Source organism: Protopterus annectens, chromosome 4.part0 (assembly GCF_019279795.1).
Source record: "Protopterus annectens isolate FY-2018-M chromosome 4.part0, PAN1.0, whole genome shotgun sequence".
Classification (NCBI taxonomy): domain Eukaryota; kingdom Metazoa; phylum Chordata; order Ceratodontiformes; family Protopteridae; genus Protopterus; species Protopterus annectens.
In genome coordinates, this window is record NC_056733.1 from 750,889,734 (window position 1) to 750,917,096 (window position 27,363).

General features: G+C 38.6%; 1 protein-coding gene across 2 annotated transcripts in view; it reads left to right on the top strand.

Moving 5' to 3' along the window:
• Positions 1 to 2,206: 2,206 nt before the first annotated feature.
• TANGO2 (transport and golgi organization 2 homolog) overlaps positions 2,207 to 27,363 on the top strand; it is a 1,196,336-nt gene continuing 1,171,179 nt past the window's right edge. The window contains exon 1 of one of the 2 annotated variants that reach the window (XM_044068705.1): positions 2,207 to 2,291. In XM_044068705.1, the coding sequence (XP_043924640.1) occupies position 2,291 (1 nt within the window). In that variant the 5' untranslated portion in view covers positions 2,207 to 2,290. The remainder of the gene's footprint in view (positions 2,292 to 27,363) is intronic. The other variant, XM_044068707.1, reaches the window with a different exon arrangement.

Genomic DNA, 27,363 nt, shown 5'->3' on the forward strand with positions numbered 1-27,363 from the left:
AACTGGTTATCATTTATTTTCTGACGGATGTAAAGTCTGAAACTCTGTAATTTGCCAGAAAACCACAAATTACATGAAGAGCAGACCAAAATTATGCAGCAAAATATTAACGTTCTGCGGAATTCTGTACATTTCAGAGGTATACTCTTTATTTCCGTGATTGCCTTCCTGGCTTATTTAAATAAAAAGACGTGCAACCATGGCATTACTTTACAAATAACCAGTGAAGCAAGCATCACACCACTAACCACACAGAGGGTGGTGGCGAAGTCTACAGTCCAGAGACACACAGGTACCACTATGTTGAGATTAACCGATATGGTCAGATAAGGGCCAGAATTTACACAAGATAAGCACAAGAAAATAAGGCCGTCATTTTGTTCCCAGTAATCAAGGGGAAATCTCACTTACCCTATCAAGAAACCCCCTCCACATGTGTCTTCAATACTGCTGGCTGCAGCTTGTACTACTACTACTACTTCTACTAGCTTTCATGATAACGCACCGGGATGGTAGAAGGAACGGCACAATACAAATAGACTGCAGAAACAACTAGAATTCACCCTCACGAAACATTATTTCTCATTCTGCGGACGAGTATCATCGCTTGCCTCAAATTATCACCCTTCTGGTACCACTCGCTGTAAACGCTGAAACCCCAAATTATTTTAACAAACTCAGCAGCACGAGCATGGCGCGTGCCCAGCCCTTATGACAGCGCTTTTTTTTCTAAGGAGCTAACACACAGTCCCTTCATTTGTCTAGAGTCTAGACGAAACTTGCACTTCTCGCTCTTTGACAAGTATAAAAATGCGGAACATTCCTCTTCATTAAAGTACTTAAAGCATCATTATGATTTTATCTAGATGTGTGTTATATGCGACAATCAGTCGATGATAAAACAATCACTGACGGTTCAATAACCGCAATTTGCCAAGACCCTAGCAAATAACGGTATTGTTTCAGCTATAAGATAATTACAAATCACTTCAAACAAGGCAAGGAGTCTATCCATCAGTGTGTGTGTGCGTATCTCTCTCTCTCTCTCTCTCTATATATACAACATGCTTCTCACAAATGTGCATAATCCTATCCATTTTATTCAGTAAATCTTGTTTATAAGTGTGCAATTAAACATGCAAATAAATAAAGTTATCCCCAAATATAAATTATAAACCTAATCTCCTCTACTAAATTAATGTCCAGAAAATGAGTTCTCTTTCCTAAACAACATCGACAGACATAGAATACCCGGTATTCAATACTGTTCCACTAATGAAAATGCTCAAAAATTAAAGGGGTGGTTACTACATAGCGGAGTGCTAACCAGGGTACCAGATCCTCGTCATAACTACACAGTCTTACAAGAGCGTCGAAAGCCCTTAAAGCAAGGTTGTTATAGTGACTGGCAGTCAAAGCAACTATCCCATTGGTCATTTTTTGTTGTCAGTCACTACGGTAGCCCCGCTTGCTCCGGCCTCAAAGTACTTTCTGCGATTTAGTGTATCCTCGGTCAGCCAGTGTGCGGCTGTAGTATTTTTGCTACTGCTTGAATGATTTTTGAAAAAAGCGACCTCTGTGCGTTAGTATTACCAAATGTATCTTAATTTATTACTTTTGGAACTCTACCGTTTATCTTACATTTTTTATGAATTAAACTCCACAATCATAATAATGGTAACTTTTAAAACAGCAAATAAAAATTATGTGCTCTTGGTCTATATCAGCTGCCGCCCACCCCCACCCCCCCACACACACACTACATCTGACTGCACCCAATCTATACCAGCTGCTTTCCCCCATGTTACATCTGTCTACTGCCTTGGTTTACTGTGAAAGAAAACAGCAAGCGAGAATTTGAATGATATGGACAACAGCCAATCGTTAGCGGAAATCCTAGGACAGTCATTGAACTTGCTCAATAAGAAAGAGGCTGCAGAAACAGTAATCACCACGCAAGCAGCGGTGTTTGGTTAACTCAAGGGGCTGTATCTGTCACTTGTATTTCCGGAAGTTCTATGCGGGTCAGTTTTTGGATATTTGGGTTTTGTGTGTTGCAGTAACTTAAATGGTGAGTTAAAAGCTATTGCTTAATGACGTTTACTTTATGGAAGATAGCAATTTTATGAATTCTAAAAGTAATATTTTTATTGAGATGTTTAATGATTTGGTCAGTCATGGTTGCAGGGGTTAAAAGTCTAGTCAACGCAAGCGATTTAATCGGTTGCAAAAGTCATCATTGCACAAGTATATGTAAAAGTCGTACAAGTTGAAGTGTGACTCCAGAATAAGTAAGTAATATCTGTCACATCTTCTGGTTATTCTGTAGTTATAATTCTTAACTACCACTAATTTAGGGATGCTCCTAATTCCCTTCATAAATTCGCTCCATCCCTTATAAAACTGGATTTTTTGAGAAAAGGTGGTGGATTGCAGTCTTTAAATATTGCTACTCATTATAGTACTAGACTTCTTTCTTACACGTTAATTCAATTTATTTTCCTTTTAACTTTGTAAATGAGTGGTACCCATGTTTATATCATACTTCTCACTCTGTTAGTGGCAAAAAATCTTGGCAAAAACCTACGGTAACTGGGAGGGGACAATAGCCCAGAAATAGGATCAGTGTTTAAATATCGCTCTTATAAACTTAAAAAGGTGCTAGATTAACAGAATGTGTGTTTACATGAATTTTTTTGAAGGATATGAAGTCTGAAATTCAAATGTTTGTCATTATTAAAAAAATGTAGGAGGAACAGACCAAAAATCTGTATAGTTGATAAGTATGCCTTATGCTTTTTCCTATTTCTCTTTTTTTTTAAGTTAAATATTATGAGTGATATTTGGTAGTTCAGTTGTAAACCTGTGTTTTGAGGATTACCATAAAGTCCATTTTTTTCATATCTGATTAAGTGTTTAGTAGTTTGTTGCCAAATTTTGTTTATATTAATTGGAAGTATTTTTATTTTTTTCTTCCATGCAGTACGGATATCTTACTTAGTTAGCTGAACTTCAGTGTGAGAAGAACAACTTGTTACTTTTTTACTTCACAAATGAGAGCTATGGTTTTATAAATGTACTTTGTCATGTCAAGAGAAATGCCAAGCATTTGTGAATGTCTGAAGTAATGCATTACCTAACCAAACCAGTGGAAGTTGTGCAAGAACAGATGGTTGTGACTAAAAGGTGCTGAACATGTTCATAGTTTAGCAACAGTAGTAGATGTTTGGTGCTGTTCTGAAGAAACTACATCGATTTAAGTAGCTGTGTGTACCAGAACTCCAGTAAGAATTCCATGCTGCACAGACCACTGGATGAAGTAGAACCTCTATCAGAATGTCTGTAATTATTGCTAATAGTATGAGGCCGTTCCTTGCATGTGTGAAAATGTTAAGGAAGAATAGTAGTGTGATAAAATCCACATTCATGATAATCGCAGTCTTATTAGTAAATTCATTCACGAGTCTTGAATGTCACACTTTTAGCTGCTAATGCATTGACATATAGATTACTTTGACTTGTTTCAAGTTACATCATACTGTTTTACTTCAAACTTTAGAAATCCAAAACAATATTTTGATTTTTAGAACCTTTATTTTTCTTTCTGAAATTCTGTGTGCCAAGTAAAAAAACAGTATGCATGCTTCTTGATGTAGCTGCATGAAGCTTGCACTACATCTTATTTTAAGCCTAAGTTTGCACATATTAAACAGAGAACATTTCAGGGAAGCCTCACTGGCTCTCCAACATTTCATAGTGATTGAAACTGATAGCAGTGCTTTATTCCTTTGCTAAGGATTTGAAGAATGGTTGTGTGAAATCCAAACATCAAATATACCAGTTATTTATTGCTAAAGTAATAAATCATATCCATTTTAGCAAAACAGTTCAGTGCTACAACTGTATTATAACCTTTTTTTGTCTTTGCAATTCTGATTTGATAATTCAGTTAAGTCTTTGTCAGGAGTTATGTAAACATTTTTCTTTGCCTTAGTTCCTTATTTATTAGTTTCTTTATAATTAAACTTTCAGCCAAATTTATATAGTTGTCACTTTCAGTACTTAACAGAACAACATAGTGTTTTTACAACTGATGGAGTCAATGTTTATTTTTAGCATCCCCTATTAATCATAGAAAGAAGTAGTTAAATGCTCACACACAGCCTAGAGAAGTTCATTGAAGTAAATATTGTATAGGGTTTTAGTTCAGTTGAGTTGTTGAATCCTGAGGCAATTCCTTAATATGAAACTTCCAGGTATATAGGAAATATTGTAACTTTTAAACAATGTTCCTTATAACTCACTATTTTAGAGCCCAATGGATTTTCAACAAGTAATTTGGTTAACATCGCACTGAAAATACATATTTCTAGCCCAAAATTAGGGCATCATTTGGAATGGAGGGGAAGGCCATTCTTCTGTACTTCCTTAACTGTGTATTGTTCCTATGTATCATGGGAGTGTATTGGGGGTGTATGTAAGTTAGGAAGTTTCTAGAGGTTATGTGGGGATGTATGTTATAACTCACTATTTTAGAGCCCAATGGATTTTCAACAAGTAATTTGGTTAACATCGCACTGAAAATACATATTTCTGGCCCAAAAATAGGGCATTATTTGGAATGGAGGGGAAGGCCACTCTTCTGTTCTCCTTTTTCCATTCACATATTTGCTTAGTTCTTAGAATACTTTCTGAGACTTATTGAATATAATATTTTGTATGATGGTTGTTACTGTCATTTAAGGATATGTGTCCAAAATCCTACTCTCTCCTTATTTCTCAACACCCCTCCCACACAGTTTTATTATCTCTATCCACTTATTTATTAACCTTCTGCTTGTGTTGTGTATGAACCTTTAACTGTGAAATTCTATAAGATTACTCGATTTAATTGTTTTTTTAAACCATCTCGTTGTATGATGAAGATTAACTTAACCCACTGAACTCTTGGCTTCTTCCCCTCTCACCTATTTGTTAGTTATCATACACAACTTCTGTAGTTGGTAGAGATATGCCTGACTTGTATGTAAAACTAAAGGGACTGAAAACATTTTTACTGTTTTTTATCTTGCTATCTGTATCCATACTCAAGCTTCTAGTTTTTTTCATTTTTTGTATTCTCTTATTTAGTCTCTTCTCACATTTTCTTGGCTGTCATAACAGAAGCCCTTTTAATTCATATACCTAAATGCTTTATCATGTCCCCACAAATATGGGTATTGCTGAACCTGTTCATATGTGCATACATAGTTGAATACTATAGCCTTTGTTTTATTTTTATTAAATTTATATCTCAAAAAGACTTCTAAGTTGTGGAACATTCTGAGAAGAGTCATTTTCTGGATTTATCATGTAAAAAATATTAGCTGCAGATAAACTTAACTTCTTCTCATCATACTGGTTTATTCTTGAATTTGTAAGTCCTTTATTTTCTTTGTCAGTGGCTTTAAATATGAAGTAGGGACAAATATAATCCTGCCTAGTTTCTCTGTACAAATGTAGCTTGTCAGAAAGAAGTCTTCCCACCTTAATTCCTTCCACTGACCCTTCATATATTCTCCTAATTAATCCTATTATTCTGTCGGGGAATGAAAATGCTAGCATTGCCCTACTTTTAAAATCCCAGCTGACTCTATCAGATGCTTTCTTTGCATCAGGACCTATCAGCAGTAGTGTTTTCTTCGTAAGGTCTCCTTCATTTTGGATAATCATTGATGGTGATCATTGATCACTGCTACAATAGCCTTAGCTATATGTGTTATATTCTGCATAGGGTATAACAGCTGGTTAGATTCCAAAGCTTCAAGGCATTTCCCTGCACCAAAACCATTAGTCGGCTCCAGTTGAGCTGACTAAAAGACTGGCTTGGGTGCCAAGCCCCCCAGAATTTTCCTATTGCCAAAAAGGACGCTCTTCTGCTGGCTTTAAAGGATTGATAGTCAGCTTGTGGTGTTAGGTAGATAAGTTACCTTTGAGGGAAAGACTTTCCACATATTATTTTAAATATTTGAACTTGTACTTTCCTGAATAAAAAAAAGTTATTTTAAGCTAGAAATGTGTTTTGACTGTAAACAGGAATGCAGTTTTGTTTCCGCAGTTTAAAAGTTAATTTAAACATTCTAAAATGTTTTATTTCTATGGCGAAACTGCATTTAAATTTCATTTTGGGGCTGGTAAAGTGTATTAGAGTGCTCTTTACTGTGTTTTTACTGTGAAAAATTACTTCTTACTACTATTAAAATTTTACTGTCTTGTTGTGTTCCTTAGATTCCCTGGGAAAGAAGCACCATTTCCGGCTGTACCTTTGAACAAGCTACCTGTCCCATGGTCTGTCCTCCTCCTAAACGCAAAAAAGAATAGGTTACCTAAGCAGCATTTTGCACCAAACCAGGCTAACGATATGCCTGAGACACAAGTGGGTGACTCTTGTGTCCAAAGTTGGTTCCTTAGACCACTCATAATTTTTATGGATCTCTCTAGTGTTGTCCATACAGCCACTGTGGACCAGGGTTAGCCATGTCTAATGCGGCTCTTGCAATCCCATCAGTGGCCAAGAGAGAGCTACTCTTGTTAGTTTTTAGAGAAGGGGTGGTGCTTAGCCATATTCTGCTTATCTGTGGGAAAGCTGTTGCTGCCATTAATAATCCTGTTTGTCCCAATTTTCCTGTCAAAAAGAAATGAAAGACTAAGTCTTTATTTTTTCCTGTACCACTTATCTGGACAGGGGTAGTGTATTAAGTGTGGCTCAGAGTCTTAAATTCTATTGACTGTTCTTATTGGGTAGATTCTGGTAAAAGCAAAAGGGACTCTCTCTTTTCCTGAAGAGAATCAATGTATTAGATCTGTAGAGGAATATGAGGGCCAATGTAGTTTCTTTCTTCTCAGATCTCTTGATTTCAGACTCTCTGAATGCATGTTATCGGAGTCTCCCTGTCAAAGTTTTCTATTTCTGAAACTATTTCTTAAATGTGCCAGTATTTTTTCATTGGGAGAACATAGATGTTTCTCAGTCCTTCAGAAAATACTATGCACTGTTGCAGCTGGAATTCCCAGAACTTCCTCTCATCCCCTCAGTGCTGTCGGCATTGGAGGGGATGTGTTTGTCAAAGCCTGTAATTTTCTGATAGCCAGCCTGCTGGAATTAAAGCAGAGAATGTGCAAAAGTTCCTCAGTCTTTCAAATTTTTATACGCTTGTCTCAGACTTGACCAAGCGGCTGTAACTTTAACTAATCCAGCTGCTATCAAACATTTTCTTAATTCTAATCGTTACACTTTTGACAAGCATGGCAAGCGGTTGACAAGTTTGCAAAAAAACTGTATGCTTCTGCAACTTTATTTTTCAGAATTTTGAAATGTCAGGCTCATATGATCAAGTTGAAATGTGAGGAATATTTTTATCTCCAGTTCCCACCTGTGAGGAAAAATATATGGTTTGTGTGGTTTGATTTCTTCTGTTTCTTAGGTTTTATTGTTTGAAGTGTGTTTGACTGTGTCGATACTACATCTTGGGCTGTAGCTGCTAGTACTATGTTGAGGGGTTTGCTTGGCTGCATTCTCAGAGCATCCCAGATGTAAAAATGAGATTTGAAATTCTCCTTTGGATAGAGATTTATTTGTTGGACCCTGTGTTGCAGAGGTTATTAAAATGTGTTGAGAGGTCTGAAGGCAAAGAAAGAGGGGAACAGCTATGTTCTGGGAATGTAATGAGTTGGAAGAGTTTAAAATTTCCCTACAGAGTACTCTGTTTTAAATGTTTGGTGAGCAAATGGTTGTAACTAGGGAAATCATTTTTTTATGCTGTGACACAGGATCTGAATTGCCTAGACATAGTAAGGCCTTATTAAGTTTGATTCTGTTGGCAGTCAAAAAAGCCATTACTAGAAAATGGAAATCGGTCTAAACCAAATATATTTTGTAGTAGTGAATATTAGAAAATATTTGGAATTGGGGATCTTTAGAAAAGGGATCAAGCAAATTAGATAGAAATAAATGAAAATTGTGAGAACAATGCTCCAAATGAGTAGTGAGATTTAAGGTAATGCAATTTATGTAATTTTGGACTGATAAATGTTTGTTTGTTTGCTTTTCCTGGTCAACAAAGTCTGATTGGGTAATTCCCATTTTCAGTGGAGGCCCAGGGAGAAAAGCTCCATTTGCTTACATTACATTGCATTATACTAAGTTCCAGTTAAACACAGAGCAGTTAACTTGCATATAAATGTAAATAGAAATGTAACATTTATACATTCTAAGGTTTTACAGAGGTGTAAATTACTAAAGAGAAAGCTCACGTGCAAAGTGATGGATTGTACAGGCAACAGTTACATATAAAAATGTTGTCATTTCAGCAAGAGGTTGAGTGTATTCTGCTGAAGGAGACTGTAGAGAATCATATGGTGAACACAAAGTCTCAACCTTGTGATGAGCATGTGCAGGACCAGGATTGGTTAAGATGTTTAAGCAGTGGTTTAAAACTACTGAGTTTGTTGGACAGTTGAGTGGGGATATTATGCCACAGTTTAGCAATGTTTTGGGAATAGAGCAAGTCTCCTGCAACAGTATTTGACTTGTTTGTAAGTAAGAAGAATTTGTTGCTAGAGTGGAGGTCCCTTGCTAGACAGCAGGTCAGTAATAAGTTACGTAATGCAGAGCATTTTTCTGGATGATGAATGAGTTTGTGTGCTGTAGTTGTGAATATGTTGGCGTAGTTGTGTAGTTCAAGCCATTAATTGCTTTTAAGCTGTAATAATAAAGTGAGTTTTTCTTGCTGTTTTTCTTGACTCCTATAAAGGCAGCCTAGTTTCTAGTGTGTAGATTTAGTGGTGTGCAGTACATGCTGGTCATATTTGAGATTGTCATATGTATAATGCCTAGAAGTTTACTGCAAGTTACAATTTCAGTGACCGTATTTGACTTTACAGTAAAATTGCTTTTACTGTAAAGTCCTCAAATATTGTCATTGAAATTGTAACTTACAGTAAGTAAAATTGCTTTTAAACTGCGGTGGTGGTGCTGCAGTAGCGTTGTCTCACAGTAAGACATCCTGTTCGATTCTCAGCTAGAGCTTCTTCTGTGTGGAGACATGCGTGAATGGGCGTGCCTTCATTGAAGGTTGTGTGTCAGGCCCGGCAACTCGGCACAAAAAAATCTACTGCCAATCATTAGCGGACCGGAGTTCCGCTGTGGTGACCCCTAACCGGGAAAAGCCGAAAGACACCACCACAACAACAGTAACATTGCTTTTGACTTTTGGCAACTTTTTGAGGTAAAAAGCAATAACTTGGTTTTCTTGGGTGAGTAGAAGGTTTGATTCTTTGAGCAAGGTTTCTGCAGAGGAGAAGGACTTTGGGGTAATAATGTCTTGGAGTTTGTTTATTGTTGAGGCCACACACATTAATGTTGAGTCGTCTGCATACTAAACTAGCATGGTGAGTGGTGGTCATTAATAAATAAATTTAAATAGGAAAGGACCTATGATTGATCCCGGAGGGACACCTGTAGCAACTGTTTGCAAGGATGAAATGAGTAGATTTGTTGTCATTTAATGGCTTGTTGCCTTCCAGACAGGTAACTAAGAAACCATAACAAGGAGTACTGTGAAAGTCCAATTGAGAAGAGCCAAGCTAGCAGTTGCTGATGCGAGACAGTATCAAATGGTTTTGACAATATTTATTGACATTTGTTAACCGGGTTTGTCCAACTGGGCTTGTGACCCATTTTCAGTGGAGACCCAAGGAGAAAAGCTCCAGTAGTACATTTTAAACGAGTACAATTTTAAACAATATTGATATAATAACAGTTATAGCAAAAATATTCACATATGTTGGGTTACATGCATAAAGTTAAAGTTGCATTAAAAAGAAGCTAAGTAACAATTTTATATTGATATAGTTCAATAGGTCAACAATAAAAAAAAAATGTTTATTTGTATCTTCTTCTTTCGACTGCTCCCGTTAAAGGTCGCCACAGCAGATCAACGGTTTCCATTTCCTCCTGTCCTCTGCATCTTGCTCTGTCACACCAACCACCTGCATATCCTCTCTCTCACCACATCCATAAACCTTATCTTAGGCCTTCCTCTTTTCCTGTTACCTGGCAGCTTCATCCTTAGCATCTTTTTTCCCAATATACTCTGCATCCCTCCTCAGCACATGTCCAAACCAACGTAATCTTGCCTCTCTGGCTTTGTCTCCAGACCTTCCAAATCTGGGCTGACCCTCTAATATACTTATTTCTAATCCTGTCCGTCCTCGTCACACCCAGTGCAAATCTTAACATCTTCAACTCTACCACGTCAAGCTCTGACTCCTGCCTTTTTGTCAATGCCACTATCTCCAACCCGTATAACATAGCTGGTCTCACTACCCTCTTATAGACCTTCCCTTTCACTCTTACTGGTACTTGTCTGTCACAAATTACTCCTGACACTCTTCTCCACCCACTCCATCCTGCCTGTACTCTCTTTTTCACCTCTCTTCCACACTCAAAAATTTTTATTTGTATAAAATTATGCAAATGCATAGTAGACACATTGGAGATAGAGGTGTAATGAGGTACTAAATATGGCCCTTTTGAGGGTACATAAAGGGAAAGAACCTAGGTAGGGTCATGGCAAGGGCTGGACAAGTATGAGAACATGGTGGGCACAAGCAGACAATAGGTTTTTGGGTTGATTTATTGTATTAGTGAAGTGTAGTGGAGAAGTAGTGGTATTGTACTGCAGCCTAAAGCCATGTTGTGTTTCTGAAACCAGGTTATTTGAGGTTAGGTATTGCATCAATTTCATATGGATGCATCTCTAATATTTTGGAGAGGAGGGAGGGTATCACTGTTGGTCGGTAGTTATTAAACTCTGTATATGCTTTTTTGCAGTGGTATGATGTAGGATTTTTTTTCCACAATGATGGGACATATTTTTCTGCTATGGCTCCATTAATTAGTATGTACACAGGGAAGGCTATGACTTCTGTGGCCGTGTTTAGGTAGTGCGTCTACAGCTACGGAAGTAATTTTTAGTGTAAGGATCAACTTCTTTGAGTGAGGTAGGTACTGGACTAAAATTTGAAAAGTTGCAAAGAAAGAAAATATATGTTATTTGTATATTTATCTAACAGAAAAGAAAATAAATGTTAGCGTTATTCCATTTAATGTACATTTCTCTGTCTTTAAGTGATAATTTAATTTAAAGACGTTTAAAAAAAAATCTGAGGAGAGGGAAAGCCAGTGCATGGAATCTCTCCGGTTTTCAGTCCTCCTTCTCCATATTTTCCTAGAGATTTTCTGCTCTCACGTCCAGTTTTTGTCAAGAAACAAAATACAGTCCCAGCAAAATGCTGGTTAGAAGACCTTTTAAGAAGCAGTTGCAGTGAGACTCCAGAAAGAAAGCAGGAACCCATCAGAATAAAGGGCAGTCAAATAAGGCAGAATGACTATATAAGGGCCCTTGTCTGTCCCATCTCCCACCCTGGGAGTCCTTCATCCCTTCCAGAAAATCTGAATCTCCATTTCTCTCTTTGTCAGCAGATTATTTTTAAGTAAAAAGGGTTCTGAGACTGACTTAACATTGTTACAGATGGCAGTGGGAAGAAATTCCTCCCTTGTAGGGAATTATTGCACATAAACCAAACCCTAAGTATGCTAGATGCCAGCAAAGAAAAAATTGAGAACCTGAAATAAAATCGACCAGAAAAGGTGAAGAGAAGACACTGGCTGGGAAGAATCCTGTAGTTGCTTAGCAAAAAGCAGTTCGAGCTTCAGCTTTGATACAGGAGATAGCTTCTACTAATTTAGGGGAAAAAATAAATCAAATGTAGTTAATGTGTTTAAACTAAATACCATGAAGGAGTATATAAACTCGAATAACGAAAGGCTGGAGAAAATAGAAAAGCTTTAATTGGCTATTCAGATGAATTGACAAAACTGCAGAAATCAGAAACTGAAATGAAGAAAAGTCCGGCTGAGTATGAGACTCTTTAAGAAGAGCTGTTTCAAAAAAAAAAAAAAGATGGTGTTAGAAGATATATCGTGCAGGGAAAACTTGATTTTCTGCTGTATCAGAGAAACTGTAAGGAACAGACTGTATTAATATTATGAAAGCACAAATAAGCAACTGGACTGGTCTTTCCACAGCAATATTTATTAATTGAAATGTCACATCAAGTGTCTGCTCCAAACCTTCATGAGAAAGAAGCAAGACCTGTGTTAGTAAAGATGCAGTCATGCCATTAGAAAGAGTTGAGCTTGACAAAACAATGGCAGAAGGGTAACGTTTTAAAAATTGGAGACCATGACTGGCAATTAAATACATATTGGCCAGCAAACTAATCACAAGAAGCCAAAAAAAAACTCCTATTATCAGAAATAATGGAAAACACTTATATAAATCTTAAGGTAAAACCTGTCTATAGACAAGAGACTACAACATCACTACAACTCTAAAGAAATAAGGAAAAATAAAAAGAAAATAAACATTAGCATAACGTTTACTCATCGTAAATTGGGAAAGGTCAAGGAAGTGGAAACATACTGAACATCAGAGGTGGCATCATAGGTTCATAGATTAGTACTAAGCTAACTGCCCTTGTGAGCCATTTTAAGCGTGAGACTCAAACCCTGCACCTTGTGTTTGTAAGGCAAACACCTTAACCATTAGGCCACCCTCCCACCCATTGTATAGTGGACATAGTCATTGCAAGATACACCTAAAGTTAGGTAGGCTATAATATTGTGATTAAACTGTTTCAATGACAGATTCTATTAAGATTAAAATAGCTCTGAGTAGATTTTGTCTAACAATTAAATGTAAACAGTTAAACTGTTAGTTAATTCTGCATATTGTTAACTGATCACCGATGGTATATGTCCTGTCTGTTGGTATGTTTTATTGCAAACTGATATTTCATGTACCTTGTTCTTATATATTTCTGTCTTATTTCTTTTTTTGTATAAAAAAGAGGAAATGTAATAAAAATTGTATTTGAAGAAAAATTGGAGACCACAAACTGTTTGCAGAAAATGATTATTCAATGTACACCAGGCAAAAGAGAAGCAAAGTTATCCTAATAGTAAGGGAATGTTGAGGTGCGGGTTTGATATGGAAGCTGCTGTAATCCTACTGCTTCAGATATTTTTCCAGGATTAAAACCTTTTTTAATGTAGAACATGCTAGGGTGACATAAATTTATCCAACAAAAAGTGGAACCAGCAAATTGAGGGGAATTCTGCTTTTCATTCTTCTGACAGTAACGCTCTTAGACTTTGCCAGAAAAACCTTGTCCATTATTTGAGTGAGAGAGAAAAAAGCACAGGAGTTGACTAGAAAAATCAACAGTACCTTTACTTCAACCAGAGTCTGGTGTTGGGAGATGGAGATGAACAGGAAGAAGACCACCAACACTGGAATTTAGTGAATAAATAGGAGACTGTAAAGCATCATTCAAATTTATGAAATATTGCTTTGTAAGAAAAAATGGCTGAGCAAGACTGGACTTTTGTGGGTGTAATGTAAAGCATGTGCCATACTTTGTCATTAATATTTAGAAGTACACCGAAAAGGGTAAGCAAGTAACTTAAGTAAATCAATTTTTATTAGCAGTAGCAGAGCTAGGGTGGGGTGAGAGGGCCAGTTGCCCCAGATGCAGAGTGATGGGCCTTACCACTCTCTTTTTAATGCAGTCAAGCCTGAGCACTGTGCTACAGTTTACTCCAGACACAGAGCACTACAGCCAAACAGTTTGCTACAATTTAAAAAGAAGAGACATTTTTAACAAGCTTAAGCACTGTAGTACTCCATACAGGCAGGTAGTAGCCATTGTAGCAAACTGTTTGCTACAGTTTAAAAGAAGAAAGTATTTTTTTATTTAAGTATGTTGGAAGGTTGGGGGGGGGCAGGATACGGTAACAGGTCCTGAATGGTGTGTGTGGGGGGGTTACTCTTCAATAGCAGAACTGGGGGGGAGATCTAATTTGTTATAAGCCACTTGCTTACAATGTAGTGATACGCTTATGACAGTGAAGTTCCATTTTGCTCTTTTTTTTTGAATGGATGTGACTCTGGTTCGTAGTACCGGCCCAGAGCACTGGTTGAACCAGCTATGCTTCTTCTCATTAGTGTTTGTATAAAACATTTCAGGATGTAAACTGAATGTTGAATATAGTAAAGCAGTTGTGTGTATTTACTGGTATTTTAAATGTGTGTGTGGGGTCTTTTAGTGACTCTTGTACTTGTTTACTTTAAGACATACATTTTTAGTTGTTGGACAAAAAAGATGTATAAAAGCAAGTTTAATGTTAGTATGCTGTCATCTTTGGCTGCTGGGGTGGATTGTAAAAGTACACTGGTTATATTATATGGGTTTATCTTAGTTTTACAAGGGTGACTGTCTAGATTAATGCCTTTAATTTAAGCTATATGCAAGTGTTTTGTAAGCAAGTAGACTTGAAAAATAAGACTGTGATAAGTCATTAAAAATGCCAAGTTTCTTACATCTGCAAAAATGTTATCATGTTTTGTTTCCATTAGCAAATGCTAGTGGGAGTCAAGAAGCCTGCTGCTAGGACAGTTGTACGTTCTGTTCTGGGTTCAGTGCTGACTACTTTACTTTTGCATGCAAATGAATTATCTGCAGATGCAAGCAATTATTTATCTTCCATTCTGCACATTCTTTGCTGAGGGGAATGCAAAATTTAAAGGTACGATGACAAGCAGTTCAGTGAAGAATAACATTTGAAATTATGGGAAGTGAATAAGAGATGGCAGCCTCTCTGGCAACATGAATATTTTAATGTATTTAAAAGAGTAGTTTATCATTGTTTTATTAAAAGATGGTCAATCTTCTTTTTTCTTTGTACTAAAAATTAATGTTTGATGAAAGCATAGACATAGACATTGTTTTTCATATCTGGGAGAGGAATAGAGAGAGAAAAGAACAGATCACAGTCAGTGAAGCTAGGAATAAAGACTGTAGCATGCCTTTTAGCATGAGTAACCTTTATTTTAGGATAGGTAATGCCTGTGGCTGCAGCTTTCTGGAGAGTGGAGAGTTTAACTTAATTTTTTTAAATGTAAACATCGTTTTCTGTAAGTTAATAGGGGATAGTGATGTTTTGAATATTTTTCATTACGACAAAATGTTTTGAAAATGTGACATAGGTTCAAATAGAGGTAAGAAGAAACAACTGCATAAAAGATCGACCTGCCAAACATTAGTATGTGCATGTAACATGAAAGCTGGAAATGCACATTGAAAAAAATATGTATATAGTAAGTGAGAAAACAGTTTTTGTCATAATGGCTGTACTCTCTGTGTTATCTTGGAACAAATGACCTTGCAGGTAAAGTAAAGAGTATTGAATTATGTTAAGAAATGCAGACTGCAAATAGCAACTGTGCTTTGAAAGAAATGATCATGTGAAGTTGACAAAGAATGGATTTCGGAATAAATATTTAGCAGAATTTCACTGGTAAAGGAAAAGCAGAGTAATTATGCTAATTGCTAGAGGGGCTCCAGTAGTGATGGGGAAAAACAAACACTAATAGCAGATTTGTGGTAGTAAGGGGCTATTGGTAAGGGTGGAGGATTATGCTGGCACTCTGATAGAATTTGCATTTATTCCCTAAGGTACAGTAACTGGGCTAGACTAGATAGAAGTTATATTTCACAGGAACTTGTGCATTTGATTAAAAGCATTGACACACATCTAGTAACTATTTAATGCACCTGTAAAAGCAAAGATAAAAATGCAGGGTAATGAAGTAAATTATACACTGGCACTTTCCCACATAAATGTTAGAAAGAGAGGGATTTACAGGGGTATTGGAAACTATTTGAAAGATATTAGGGAAGATAAATATCTTCAGAAGTTGGAGTTGGTGAGTGTGATCAGATGAAAATGGAGTTTAAGAACAGAGTAGAAATAGGAAAGAAATAGGGTTAAGAAGTAATAAAAATTTCCCAGAAGGGTGTAAAACATTTAAATATTGCAGATTAAAGGGAAACTCACAAGACAAGAGGTGGCACAAATACAGAATAGATAACAGAATATAAGGCAATATCTGGTAATATGGATGAGTTTAGAAGGTTTGCTGTTAAGCAACTTTTTTTGATAATGACCCCAGCACACAAAAAGTTTTAGCAAAAATGATTTGCATGTGTATGCAGTAATAGTCAGGAGAAGGAGGAGTGAGGTTTACAGGAAGGCAGGAATTCGGTAATTTATGTAATGTCGGACTGATGTTCACTTCAAGGAAGAAAATCTATGTGATGTTCACTTCAAGGAAGAAAATATATGTGATGTATAATGTATGTAAACAGGGGAAAATGTTCATATGGTTTATGTATGTTTTCCTCTCTTTTTTTTTTATTTATTTTTTTTTTAACACCTTTATTGATTTGTCACTTAATATATTGGCAACCACACTTATATGAAAGGAAACCAACCATATTAGCATATTCCCAGTTACATCACCTATGTTTTGTTTAACTGTTATTTCAACATTCCCCAGATTGCTCAATTATGCCTTCCCTTAAACCCCAGTCCTCTTCCAGAACATTCTTCTGTATGTACTATTCCCACGATTTACATTTATTTCCCTGTAATTTGTTCCTGTCCTTTTCTAATAATCCCACTTCCATGTTAATGTTTTTCTCTTTGTTATAGTATTTTATACTCCAGATGTAGTTGGTTTAGACTCCGATTTACTTTTTCTAGTATTACATTTTTGTATGCCACCAGAATTAAACTTAAAAAGACCTTACTATATTCAGGTAATTCTGGTCTTGTTTCCTAGCTCAAAAGAATCATTTGTTTACACCCATTTGCTCACCTGATATTTCAGAAAAGTACTTTGTAAGGAATTTTTCAAGTTTTCCAACTCATTACATGCCCAATACACATTGCCAGTTACTTCTTTCATCCTCTTCACACCTCCAGCATTTGCCACCTACCTGAGGAGGAATTCTTTGCAGGCTGTTTGGGGTACAAAATACCTATGCAAACACTTCCAAGCTAAAATCCTTAATCATCTTGACTTTGTTGCATAGTGGATGATATACACGTCCTCCCATTGTTCCCTTAAAATATGCATTCTGTCTTCCCAGTGTTTTCTAACCTCTTCTGATTAATTCCTGTAGTTAATGTGTAATATTTTATATGTCCTACTAATTATCCTTTTTTTTTTGTAACAGCAACTTCTGTTCTAGATTCAGTTATAAGTTGTACTAATGCAGGTCCTTCATATAGTATCCTCCTATCATTTCTCTTTGCCTGTCCTCAGATGTCAGTCCCAGATTAGGGAAGGCAGTCTTGCCTTCCCTATATCCATCCTTCTAAACAGATCGGTCTCAGAAACCTCAATGTAACCCATCTCGAAGATCTCCTATATTATCCCCCTCCATAAAGGCAGTACCTCCACCAACCTCACCAAGTATCGCCCCATAGCCATCTTGCCTCTAGCTAAAATACTTGAGAAATGTATACACCACCAACGTATGCCATACCTGCTTAACCAACTTCTCTTCATACCCAACCTGGATTTTGGCCTTCTCATTGCACAGCCACCACCTGCTCTCTTTTACAAACCTCATCAACCAAAACAAATACACAGGCAATCTAGCTTTTGCCATATTCTTGGACCTATCAAAGGCCTTTGATATGGTCAACCATCTTAAACTAGTAAAAGCCCTTACTGACCTTGGCCTTAGTAACCAAGCATTAGCTTGGTTTCAGAACTATTTACAAGGAAGAAAACAAGCAGTTTGGTGGGACAACAACCTATCCACACTGCTACCCATCATCACAGGAGTCCCACAAGGTTCCATTTTAGGTCCCTCTCGTAGTCTCCATTTTCACCAATAACCTCCAGAGCATCTGTCAAGATGCAACAGTTATATAGTACGTTGATGACTCAACACTTGTCTGTTCAGCCAATGATCCTCAAACTCTTCTCTATAACCTCCATACCACTGAAATCTGGTTTCTTAACAAAAACCTAATATTAATCCCCCCCCAAAAAAAAACTGTTGCTATTTAAACCTAACAAATAGTACCGAGCCCATTTAATATCGTGTCCAGGGATGGGACTGTCATCTCCCCTGACATTCACACTAAATTGCTAAGAATGACCATTGATAACTTCACATTTGATCAGCATATAAATCAAACCATTAAAAATATCCACAAAAAAACTGGACAGTCTATGTAAAAATAACCCATTTCTAACACAACCTACTAGGATAACAGTTGCTCAAACTCTCCTCCTTTCCACACTATTTTATGCCTCACCCGTACTCATCAACTTACTCAAAACCGAAATTGTCAAGCTCAACACCTGTTACAATCAAATTGCAAAATTTGTTACTGGTGCCCCCTACCGAGCCCACCACTGTCATTCCCTAAAACAACTTGGCTGGCTTGAATTCCCTAATCTCCTAAATTATCATCCACTTTCCTTTGCCCATAATCTCCTACTACTCCCAGACAAAACTCCAGCTCTTGGCAATCTACAAGAACTACAAGCCAAAATTAGACAACTTCACTCTAGCAGCAAAAAAGTAATCAAGGTCACCAAGATCAGCAACACAGCAGGGGGCCTCCCTCTTCCCTAACTACATAGGCAAAATTTCAGCAGGCTCAAATATTGCATTTAAAAGACTCCTGAAAGAACACCTAAAGCACACATGGATATGCACATGTTTCCCACCTGGCTGACCCCCCACACACACACACACACACACACCCTTTCCCCTTGCTCTTGCCCTCTGACTTCAGCTTCATCATCAAAAGAATGCAACTTCTCTAGCTTCCTTCCAATTCCACCTCTAATTCTAACCCCTTAGTCGATACCCATATGCCACTGCTAGGACACTCTGGTATCTATCCACTACACTTTTCTCTTTACTCCTCTACTCTTACTCCACTTAAGCTATTTACTCCTCCTGCTTTTCTTTGTTAACCTGTTATCCAATTTCCTATCTCTGTCTCTTCTCCTGGTACTATACTCCCTACTACGTCTAATCGTTGCTCTTTGTTACTATACTCCCTACTGTGTCTAACTTGCTCTCACAGGTCAACTGTATAAAGTAAAAAATGCAACCCTACTAACATTGTTCACCATTATGTAAAAGATGTGTTCAGTCTATGTAAATATGTTAAACCTTAAGCTTTCATCCTATGTTAGTACCAAACTTAACATTGACTAGTATGTACATTTGAATGCTTCTGTCTACACCTTCTATTTTGCTTAAAATTTGACTGTGGAGCTTTTCTTCCCCTGCCTCCACTGAAAATGAACATGCATCCAGTCAGACTTTCCTGGTCAACAAATGTAAAATAAATAAGTAAATTTTTGTCTTGTCCTCTCTCCATTTTATTACCTATCCCTCTCTAGTCATTTGCATCCAATACCTTTGTACCTTTCCCTGTTTTCTCCTGTAAATTCCATCCCCCTCTTGCCTATTTTCTGTTCCCCTAATTACAGCCATCCTTATTTGGAAAAATCTTTCTCCATTCTCATGTTGCCTTAGTTCTTTGAGTACTTTCTGCTACTTTATGAATATAATCTGTATATCTGTTATTCTCCTTAAGAATCGACATCTAATATAAGACTCGTCTCATTTCTTGAATTTACCTTGCTTCATTATTATCCCTTTCTACTTTGAATTATAGCTCTCTGCTTGTCTTATGTATATGAGTCTTAACTGTGTAGCTGTAAAATATCCATTCAAATCCGATAGTACTAAGCCCCCTTGTTTTATTGGATGATTTAACTTATCCCACTTGACCCCTGCCGTCTTCACCACCCATATAAATTCTTTCAACTCTTTATTAATTATTGTCTGCAACTACTTCTCTGGTGGATAAAAATGTCTGACCTGTATATAAAATTAAAGGGACTAAAAACATTTTCACTGTTGGTGTCTTGCTACCCATATACATAAAAATGAGCTTCCAGTTTCTCATTTTTTTATTATCTTTTGTTTAGTCTCTCTTCCCGCATTTCCTTAGCCGCCATAACAGAAGCCTTTGTAATCCATACTCCTAAATACCTCATCTTATGTCCCCATAAATATCATTTGTGGGTACATAAAACAAAGGCTTTAGCCGTAAACTATCTTCATTAATTTTATATCCCAAAAAGACTTGAAACTGTCTCAAAATGTTCCACAACACTGAGCTGTCCCTTCCTGGATTTATCAGGCTGCAAAGTAATATCTGCAAATAAAACCAAATTTTCTTGCTTTATCGTCTTTGAATTTTTGAGTCCTTTATTTTTCTTTGCCATTGGCTCTAAGCATAAAGCAAATAACAAAGTGGAAAGACGACACCCCTGCCTGGTTCCTTTCTTAAGACACAACTTACCAGAGAGAAACCCTCTTACTTTAATTCTTGTCTCAGATTCCCTTGTATAGACTCCTAATTAACCTTGTTATATTAGGGAATGCAAATACATTTATTGACGTACTTATGAAATCCTACCTGACTTTGTCATATCTGTTTCTGCATCAAGATCCACCAACACCGGTGCTATTTTCTTGCATTCTGCTTCCCACTAGGTCATTATTGTTCTAATTAATGTTGTCAAATGTTTGCCTCCCCTCCACAAAACCACATTGATCCATAGGTCTATATGAAGCTTGGTCTAATGTTTTTTTTTAGGTATTACAGCCACCACAGCTTTCTTCCAGGATATTGCTGCATCCCTCCTTTTAAAACCATGTTAAACAAAACTTTCCATGTTTTCATTTTTTTTTTTTTATTCGCAACGTCTACAGAAATAGCATCTGTTCCTGGAGACTTTCCTGCAGACTGATTGTACATCACTGTTTTTATCTCGTCTCTTCCTAACTTAACTGTTAATTGTTGAAACTCTGATACTTAAGTCTTCCATGAATATCTCCATTTGTGCTCTTTATTAATTTCTGTGCTTTATACAAATTTTCATAATTTCCGAAATCTCCAATATCTCTACAGGATCTGCAGTTTATTTTTCTTGTTGTAGACTCCCTAAGTTTTGCAACAATCCTTTCTACTTTCTGTTGCTTAAGTTGTTGTGCTAAAGGTTTTTGTGCATTGCAGATGTTCTTCATGTTTCACTGTTGTAGTCATCCACATTTGGGTTATCCCTGCCAGGTTAGCCCTTGGCCGGCCCAAATACCAGAGACTTAGTATTTCTGCGTCAGTTGCTGTCGCTTGAGGACTGTCGTCAGTGGTATATAAAGTAAGGCAGCTGATCCCATTGCATCAGTCTTTCATGCCATGGAGCCTGAAGCAGAAGCAGTTTGCACAATTGACAGTCGTCTGCTACCTGAGTTAAGTACCTCGTTGGGGATCCTTTTTTTCTTGCACTAACCAATGTCAGAAAAGTTAATAATTGTCTTGCCTGTGGAAAACAAATACCACACCGAGACTTCCATTCTTACTGCATCACTTGTCTAGGCCCAAACCACGACGTCCCCCGTTGTTGCTTCTGTTTAACGCCAGAACTATCCGTCATCGGGCCCTTATTTTAGCCAAATATTTTCATTTACAGTCCTCTAATCTGATATGGCTTTGATAAGCCATCCAACAGCAGATCTTCTGAAAAAACTTAGATAAAGACAGACCGCACAGGTCCAAACCTACCGACGACACTTTTGTTAAGCTAGTCATCAGTCCTCCGGTACTCAGGCATTTTCGCAGCCCCTGATGCCCACTTCACTTGATTCGCAGACCACTACCGAGACCCACAGTGCAAAGTGTGTTTAGTTACTTGACTTGCAGAATGCATTAAGTCTTGTAAATCTTTAGATTCTGCCCAAGCAGGAAAGGAAGACTTTAATGAGTTCCAAGGTATGTTGCTGATACTTATATGGAACTGACAATTTAGTGCCCTGATAGCTAGAGTAGATGAGGTTTATACTTTTTACCCCATATGTCCAATGCTCGGGGAATCCCTGTCTGAGGGGGTGGGATTCTTAGCAGAGGTTGCTTTAATCCCTTTAGGCCCTTGAGAAATGACCTCGGGGTCAGCTGTAGGATTTTTAAAAAAAAAAGATATTTGTGTGAGTTTGGGACTCTGTGGTACCTATCTGGTTTTCTGGGAGCAGGAGGTAGGGCACCAGGAGTCGAGCTGGATTCAAGGAAAACATAATCCACCACATCCAGGACTGGGGAGATGGCCAAGGGTCTGTGTTGCAGAAGGTGTAGTAATTCCCTGAGTCTATTTTTTGGATGGAGAGTAGTCCTGACTCTCCCATTGGAAATGCTCCCTTAAAATATGCAGGGTTTCCCCAAAGGATAAATCCTCTGGGGGAGAGGCTGAAGGAATGGATTTCTCTGCATCAGAATCCTCATAAGTGGAGAGGAGTTGCATATCTTCATAGTCAGATGCATCAGATTCATCTGACTCTTGTTCAGACAAAACTACTGGGGACAGATCTCTTCCTTTTTGAGGGGGTAGCTTGGCTACCCCTGATCAGCACGATAAGGTCTTCTGCTATTTTAAGCATTTGAGACTGAGGCAAGGTAGCAGGCGCCTGAGAGTGGCTAGTCTGTTTCTTGCATCTGGTTCGAACCCTGGGCCTAAGGAACTCTGTTATTTTTGAAAGAACGGTAGTCACAAAAGAAGACGTCAGTTTGTATCGAGATTCGGTGATTCGAAGGACTTCCTTGGAAGCCGGTGCCTGCTCAGCAGTCTGGACCCATCCAAGGTAGAGACGACCGCAGGATCCTTAGACAAAGAAGAGTTTTGCGGCATACTTTGAGAGCAGTAGAGCATGTTCCTGCAGAACAGATAGGCCAAGGCTTCTACTCCAGACTTTTTCCTGGTGCCCAGGAAAGAGGGTACCTGGCACCCCATCCTCGAGCTATCCATTGTAAATACCTTCCTGGTGATCCCAAAATTCAAAATGCTCACCCTCCAGCAGCTGGTACCCATACTCTCCAAGGACACCTGGCTAGCCACCCTGGATCTAAAAGAGGCCTACCTCCACATTCCTGTCAGGGAATCCTGCAGAAAATATCTCCGCTTCAGGGCAGGATCTCTGGTTCTGGCCATTGCCTTTTTTGCAGGCAAAGAAATATTCAAATTTACCCCTACTTAGATGACTGCCTTATTCAGGCAGACACCCAGGAAAAGCTGCTCAAGCACCTGGCCTTTGTAAAGAACCTACTAACCTCCTCCCTAAGGTACACAATCAACGAAATTAAATCAAAACAGGTGCCCACCCAAAGGATAATCTTCCTGGGAGCAAGTCTGGACACAGTATCCCAGATGGTATACCTTACACCAGAGAAACAAATTTTCCTGTCAGCCTACTTCTCTCAACTGGCCACCAGGCCCCAGTTTTCTGCAGGGAAAACCCTGCAAGCTCTGGGGTTCATGGCTTCTTGCATACTCCTCATTCCATATGCCAGACTGCATATGAGGAAACTTCAATGGTACCTAAAGCGCCTTTGGTGTCAACACTCTCTCAAGACCTGGAAACTCTTCTACCTATAATTTCTTGCCTGAGAAATGAATTTGTTTGGTGGGTAACAGCATGGTCCCACAACAAGGGACTGCCCCTTTCCCCACACTCCGCCACCCAGACCCTCACAACAGACGCATCAGACTATGCTTGGGGTGCACACCTGGATGGCAGGTGCATACAGGGCCAATGGAGCCCACAGCAAATCCCCCTGCATGTCAGTCAAAAAGAGATGATGTCTGTGCAGCATGCCTTGATAGCTTTCAAACCCCTTCTCTCTCCAGGGGATCTCCTGATCAAAATAGACAACACCAGTGTGATTTGGTAAATCAACAAGCAGGGAGGGACTCAGTCCTACCCTCTATGCAGGCTGGCCATGACCCTTTGGCTCACAGGCTCTTCCATGCAACTACACCTGTTAACATAATACCTACCAGGCTCTCTCAACTCCCTGGCAGACCAATTAAGCAGAAATCTTCTGGACCCATACGAGTGGCAGCTCAACAGAAGTACCTTCACCCTAATAACTCAGAAATAGGAAACCTCGAAGGTCTACCTCTTTGCCTCCCACACCAACCATCAGCTCAGCAAATTCTGCACCAGGGAGCATCATTTCATGGCTTGGAATGTGGATGCCCTGTCCTTTCCCTGGGTCAACCTCTCTGTCTATGCCTTTCCTCCCCTTCCTCTCACCCCCAGGGTACTGCTCAAAATAAGGGAGGAAATAACAAGGACTATTCTTGTAGCTCCAGACTGGCCCCAACAGCACTGGTACTCCTTGCTGTGCAACCTGTCCCTGCCGCCTCCATGGCATCTTCCTCAGATTCCAAACCTCCTAACCCAGAGGGAAGGGGAATTCATGCATTCCCAATTGCAGACACTCAATTTGGCAGCTTGGCTTATTCCCTAACCCTGAACTAATCTGCCATCCTCCGTAAACAGGTTCTGGATGTTATTAGTGAGGCCATACGCCCTAGCACCAGAAAGTCTTTCTCAGATAAATGGAAAAGGTTCTGCACCTGGATCCAGGCTAAGGGGGGTCATACAGCACAGCCCTCCATCCCTCTCATCCTGGATTACTTAGCTGACCTATTACACAGTGGACTGTCTTTCCCCTTAATAAAAATTCATGCCTCTGCTATTTCTGCTCATTTTCCTACTGAGCAGTCCCCTTTCATCAAACAGTTCCTCAGAGGGGCTAGCAACTTGAGGCCCCCCAGAAGGGCACCAACACCAGCTTGTGACCTTAACTTTGTCTTGGAAAAGCTCAGTCTGCCTCCTTTCGAACCAGCTTCTTCTGCAGAGCTAACATTTCTCTCCTGGAAGACAGCCTTTGTTCTGGCCATCACTTTAACCAGAAGAGTCTCTGAGCTGCAAGCACTCATGGCTGTGGAACCCTTCATCTTCCATGCAGACCGGGTATCCCTCGGAACTAACCCATCCTTCATGCCTAAGGTGGTGTCCAGTGTGGCTCTCAACCAAGCCATTTATTTGCCCACCTTCTTTCCTAATCCCCAGAACAAGGGGGAAAGGATTCTTCACTCTCTGTAGATGTGCACATACAGCTCTGATAGTATCTGGACAGGCCTAAATCCTTCATAAAGTCTGATCAATTGCTGGATAGCTTTGCTACAGGGGCAGAAGGCAAAGTTATCTCCAAGCAAACCATTTCCAAATGCATAGCACACTGAATCCATTTCTGCTACAAACAGCAGGGTAAGCCTCCTCTCAAGGGGGTCAGGACACACTCCACCAGGACAGCCTCCACCTCTGCAGCTTTCCTCAGAGGAGTCTCCACCAGGGACATCCTGGAGGCTGCCACCTGGACATCTGTTCACACTTTCACCAATCATTACCACCCGCTTCTCTTCTCCAAATCCAGGGCAGGGTTTGCTTCTGCAGTCTAGCAGGGTATCCTAGCCAACCCCCAGCTTCCTTGACTGCCTCCACCCATTTCCTCAGCTTTGGGAATCTACCCAAATGTGATGATTGCAACAGTGAAACAGTAAGAACATAGTACAGTTGTGTACACTTACCATAAATGTAGATGTTTGATTGTATTCACTGTTGCAGTCCGGATTTCCCTCCCTCCATCCCCCTTTTTCTCTTTCTCCTTTTGTTACCCTTCTTCCTTGTTGTTCTCCTTTCCTTACAAGGGACATATTGGTATTTATTTTCCACTGGTGGGGTTCTTCCACCAGAACCTGGCCTCCTACTTTTGGGGGCTCCTGAGAGGTTAGGGCAAGAAAAACTGATGTAATGGCGTCGGCTGCCTTACTTTATATGACTGACGACCTGACATCAGTCCTCAAGTGACAGCAACCAATGCAGAAATACTAAGTCTCAGGTATTCAAGCCAGCCGAAGGCTACCCTGGCAGGGATAACCTAAATGTGATGACTGCAACAGTGAATACACTTGAACAGCTACATTTTATGGTAAGTGTACACAACTGTACTTTTTTAAATACAATTACTTAACAGCAATCTTTCTTAGCATGTGTGTGTTATCCAGATACTACCTTATTTTCTCTTTAGCACTCTGCTTTTGTGCCTGTTCTTGTCCTATGAGATGCCTCTTTTTCTGCAATACTTTAACCTTCGCCAATCCCTCTAAACAATTCCTGTTACTACTTAACCATAGTTCTTTTGATTTTATTTCTACCATATTTTTAAACTCTGTTTATCTCTAAATAGAGGTAACTTCTGAAGAAATTTGTATCTTCTCTAATAATTTCTACTACCCATTCCTTAAATTCTTGCCATTTAACAGGTATTTGGGAAAGTGCCAGTGTCTTATTTTTACTTCATTACCCTGCATTTTTCGTTTGGCTTTTATTGGTGCATGATTTGAAATGGTTATTAGATGTGTTTGTATATTTCAAGTAACTGCACATGTTCCTGTCAAATGTAATTTCTGTCTAGTCTAACCCAGGTATTAGGGGAATAATATTTAAATTCTCTGAGTTCCTACTACTGAATTCACATCTTTCATACCAAATGTCTTCATAAATTTCTTCTGTCATCTATTCTGTTTTTGTAGTTTTCCCTTCCAAGTCCTCCAGATACATCCCCAGAGTTGCAAATAAAGTTACAGTCCTCACTAATAAGTAATATTCCCTGTTGAAAGTTGATTATTTCTCCTAAAATGTTCTTAAGCTCCAAGATAGATACATGACAACATATCATCCTCCCTTGCAGGTAATTCCTTACTACCACAAGTCTACCATTATCTTTTTTCTCCCTTTTCTATCACTATTGAATGCACCTCTTGCAAATAGTATAATTACTCCAGTTTTCCTTTGTTCCCAATATTCTGCTCCATATCCATCCTGCTCATTATGTGTCTCATGCAGCATTGTTGTTTTTCATTCTGAATTTCTTAAAATAATTCAGTACTGTTACCTTTTTGTCTATACCTATAAGGCCATTTATGTTCCAAAATAATATAGTCATTATGATAAGTTATTGTTCTTGCCTAGTATACATGACAGATTTTTTCAGTGTGTATTTCCAGGTTTTGAATTACATGCACGCACTGTTTGGCAGGCTGATTTTTTTTTTTTTTTTATATACAGTTGTTTCTTGTCCTCTCCATTTGAACCCATGTCACATTTTTAAGACTTTTGGTTTAACGAAAACTCTGAAACAAAAAAATAAATACATTTTCAGAACACCCCATAACGTATTAACATAGAACAAACACACAAAACTATGCACATCTTAAAAAAATTAACTTTAACCCTCCAGATAGGAACAAGTGCCCCAAATTGATATCTGCACCCACAGGTTTTACCTAACCTAAAATTAAGGTCTCCTCTAAAGTGCATGCTACAGCATGTGCTCCCACTTGCACTGATTGGTGTCTGTTCTTTTCTTGTCTGTATTCCCCTCCTAGATGTGAATAAACAGCTTGT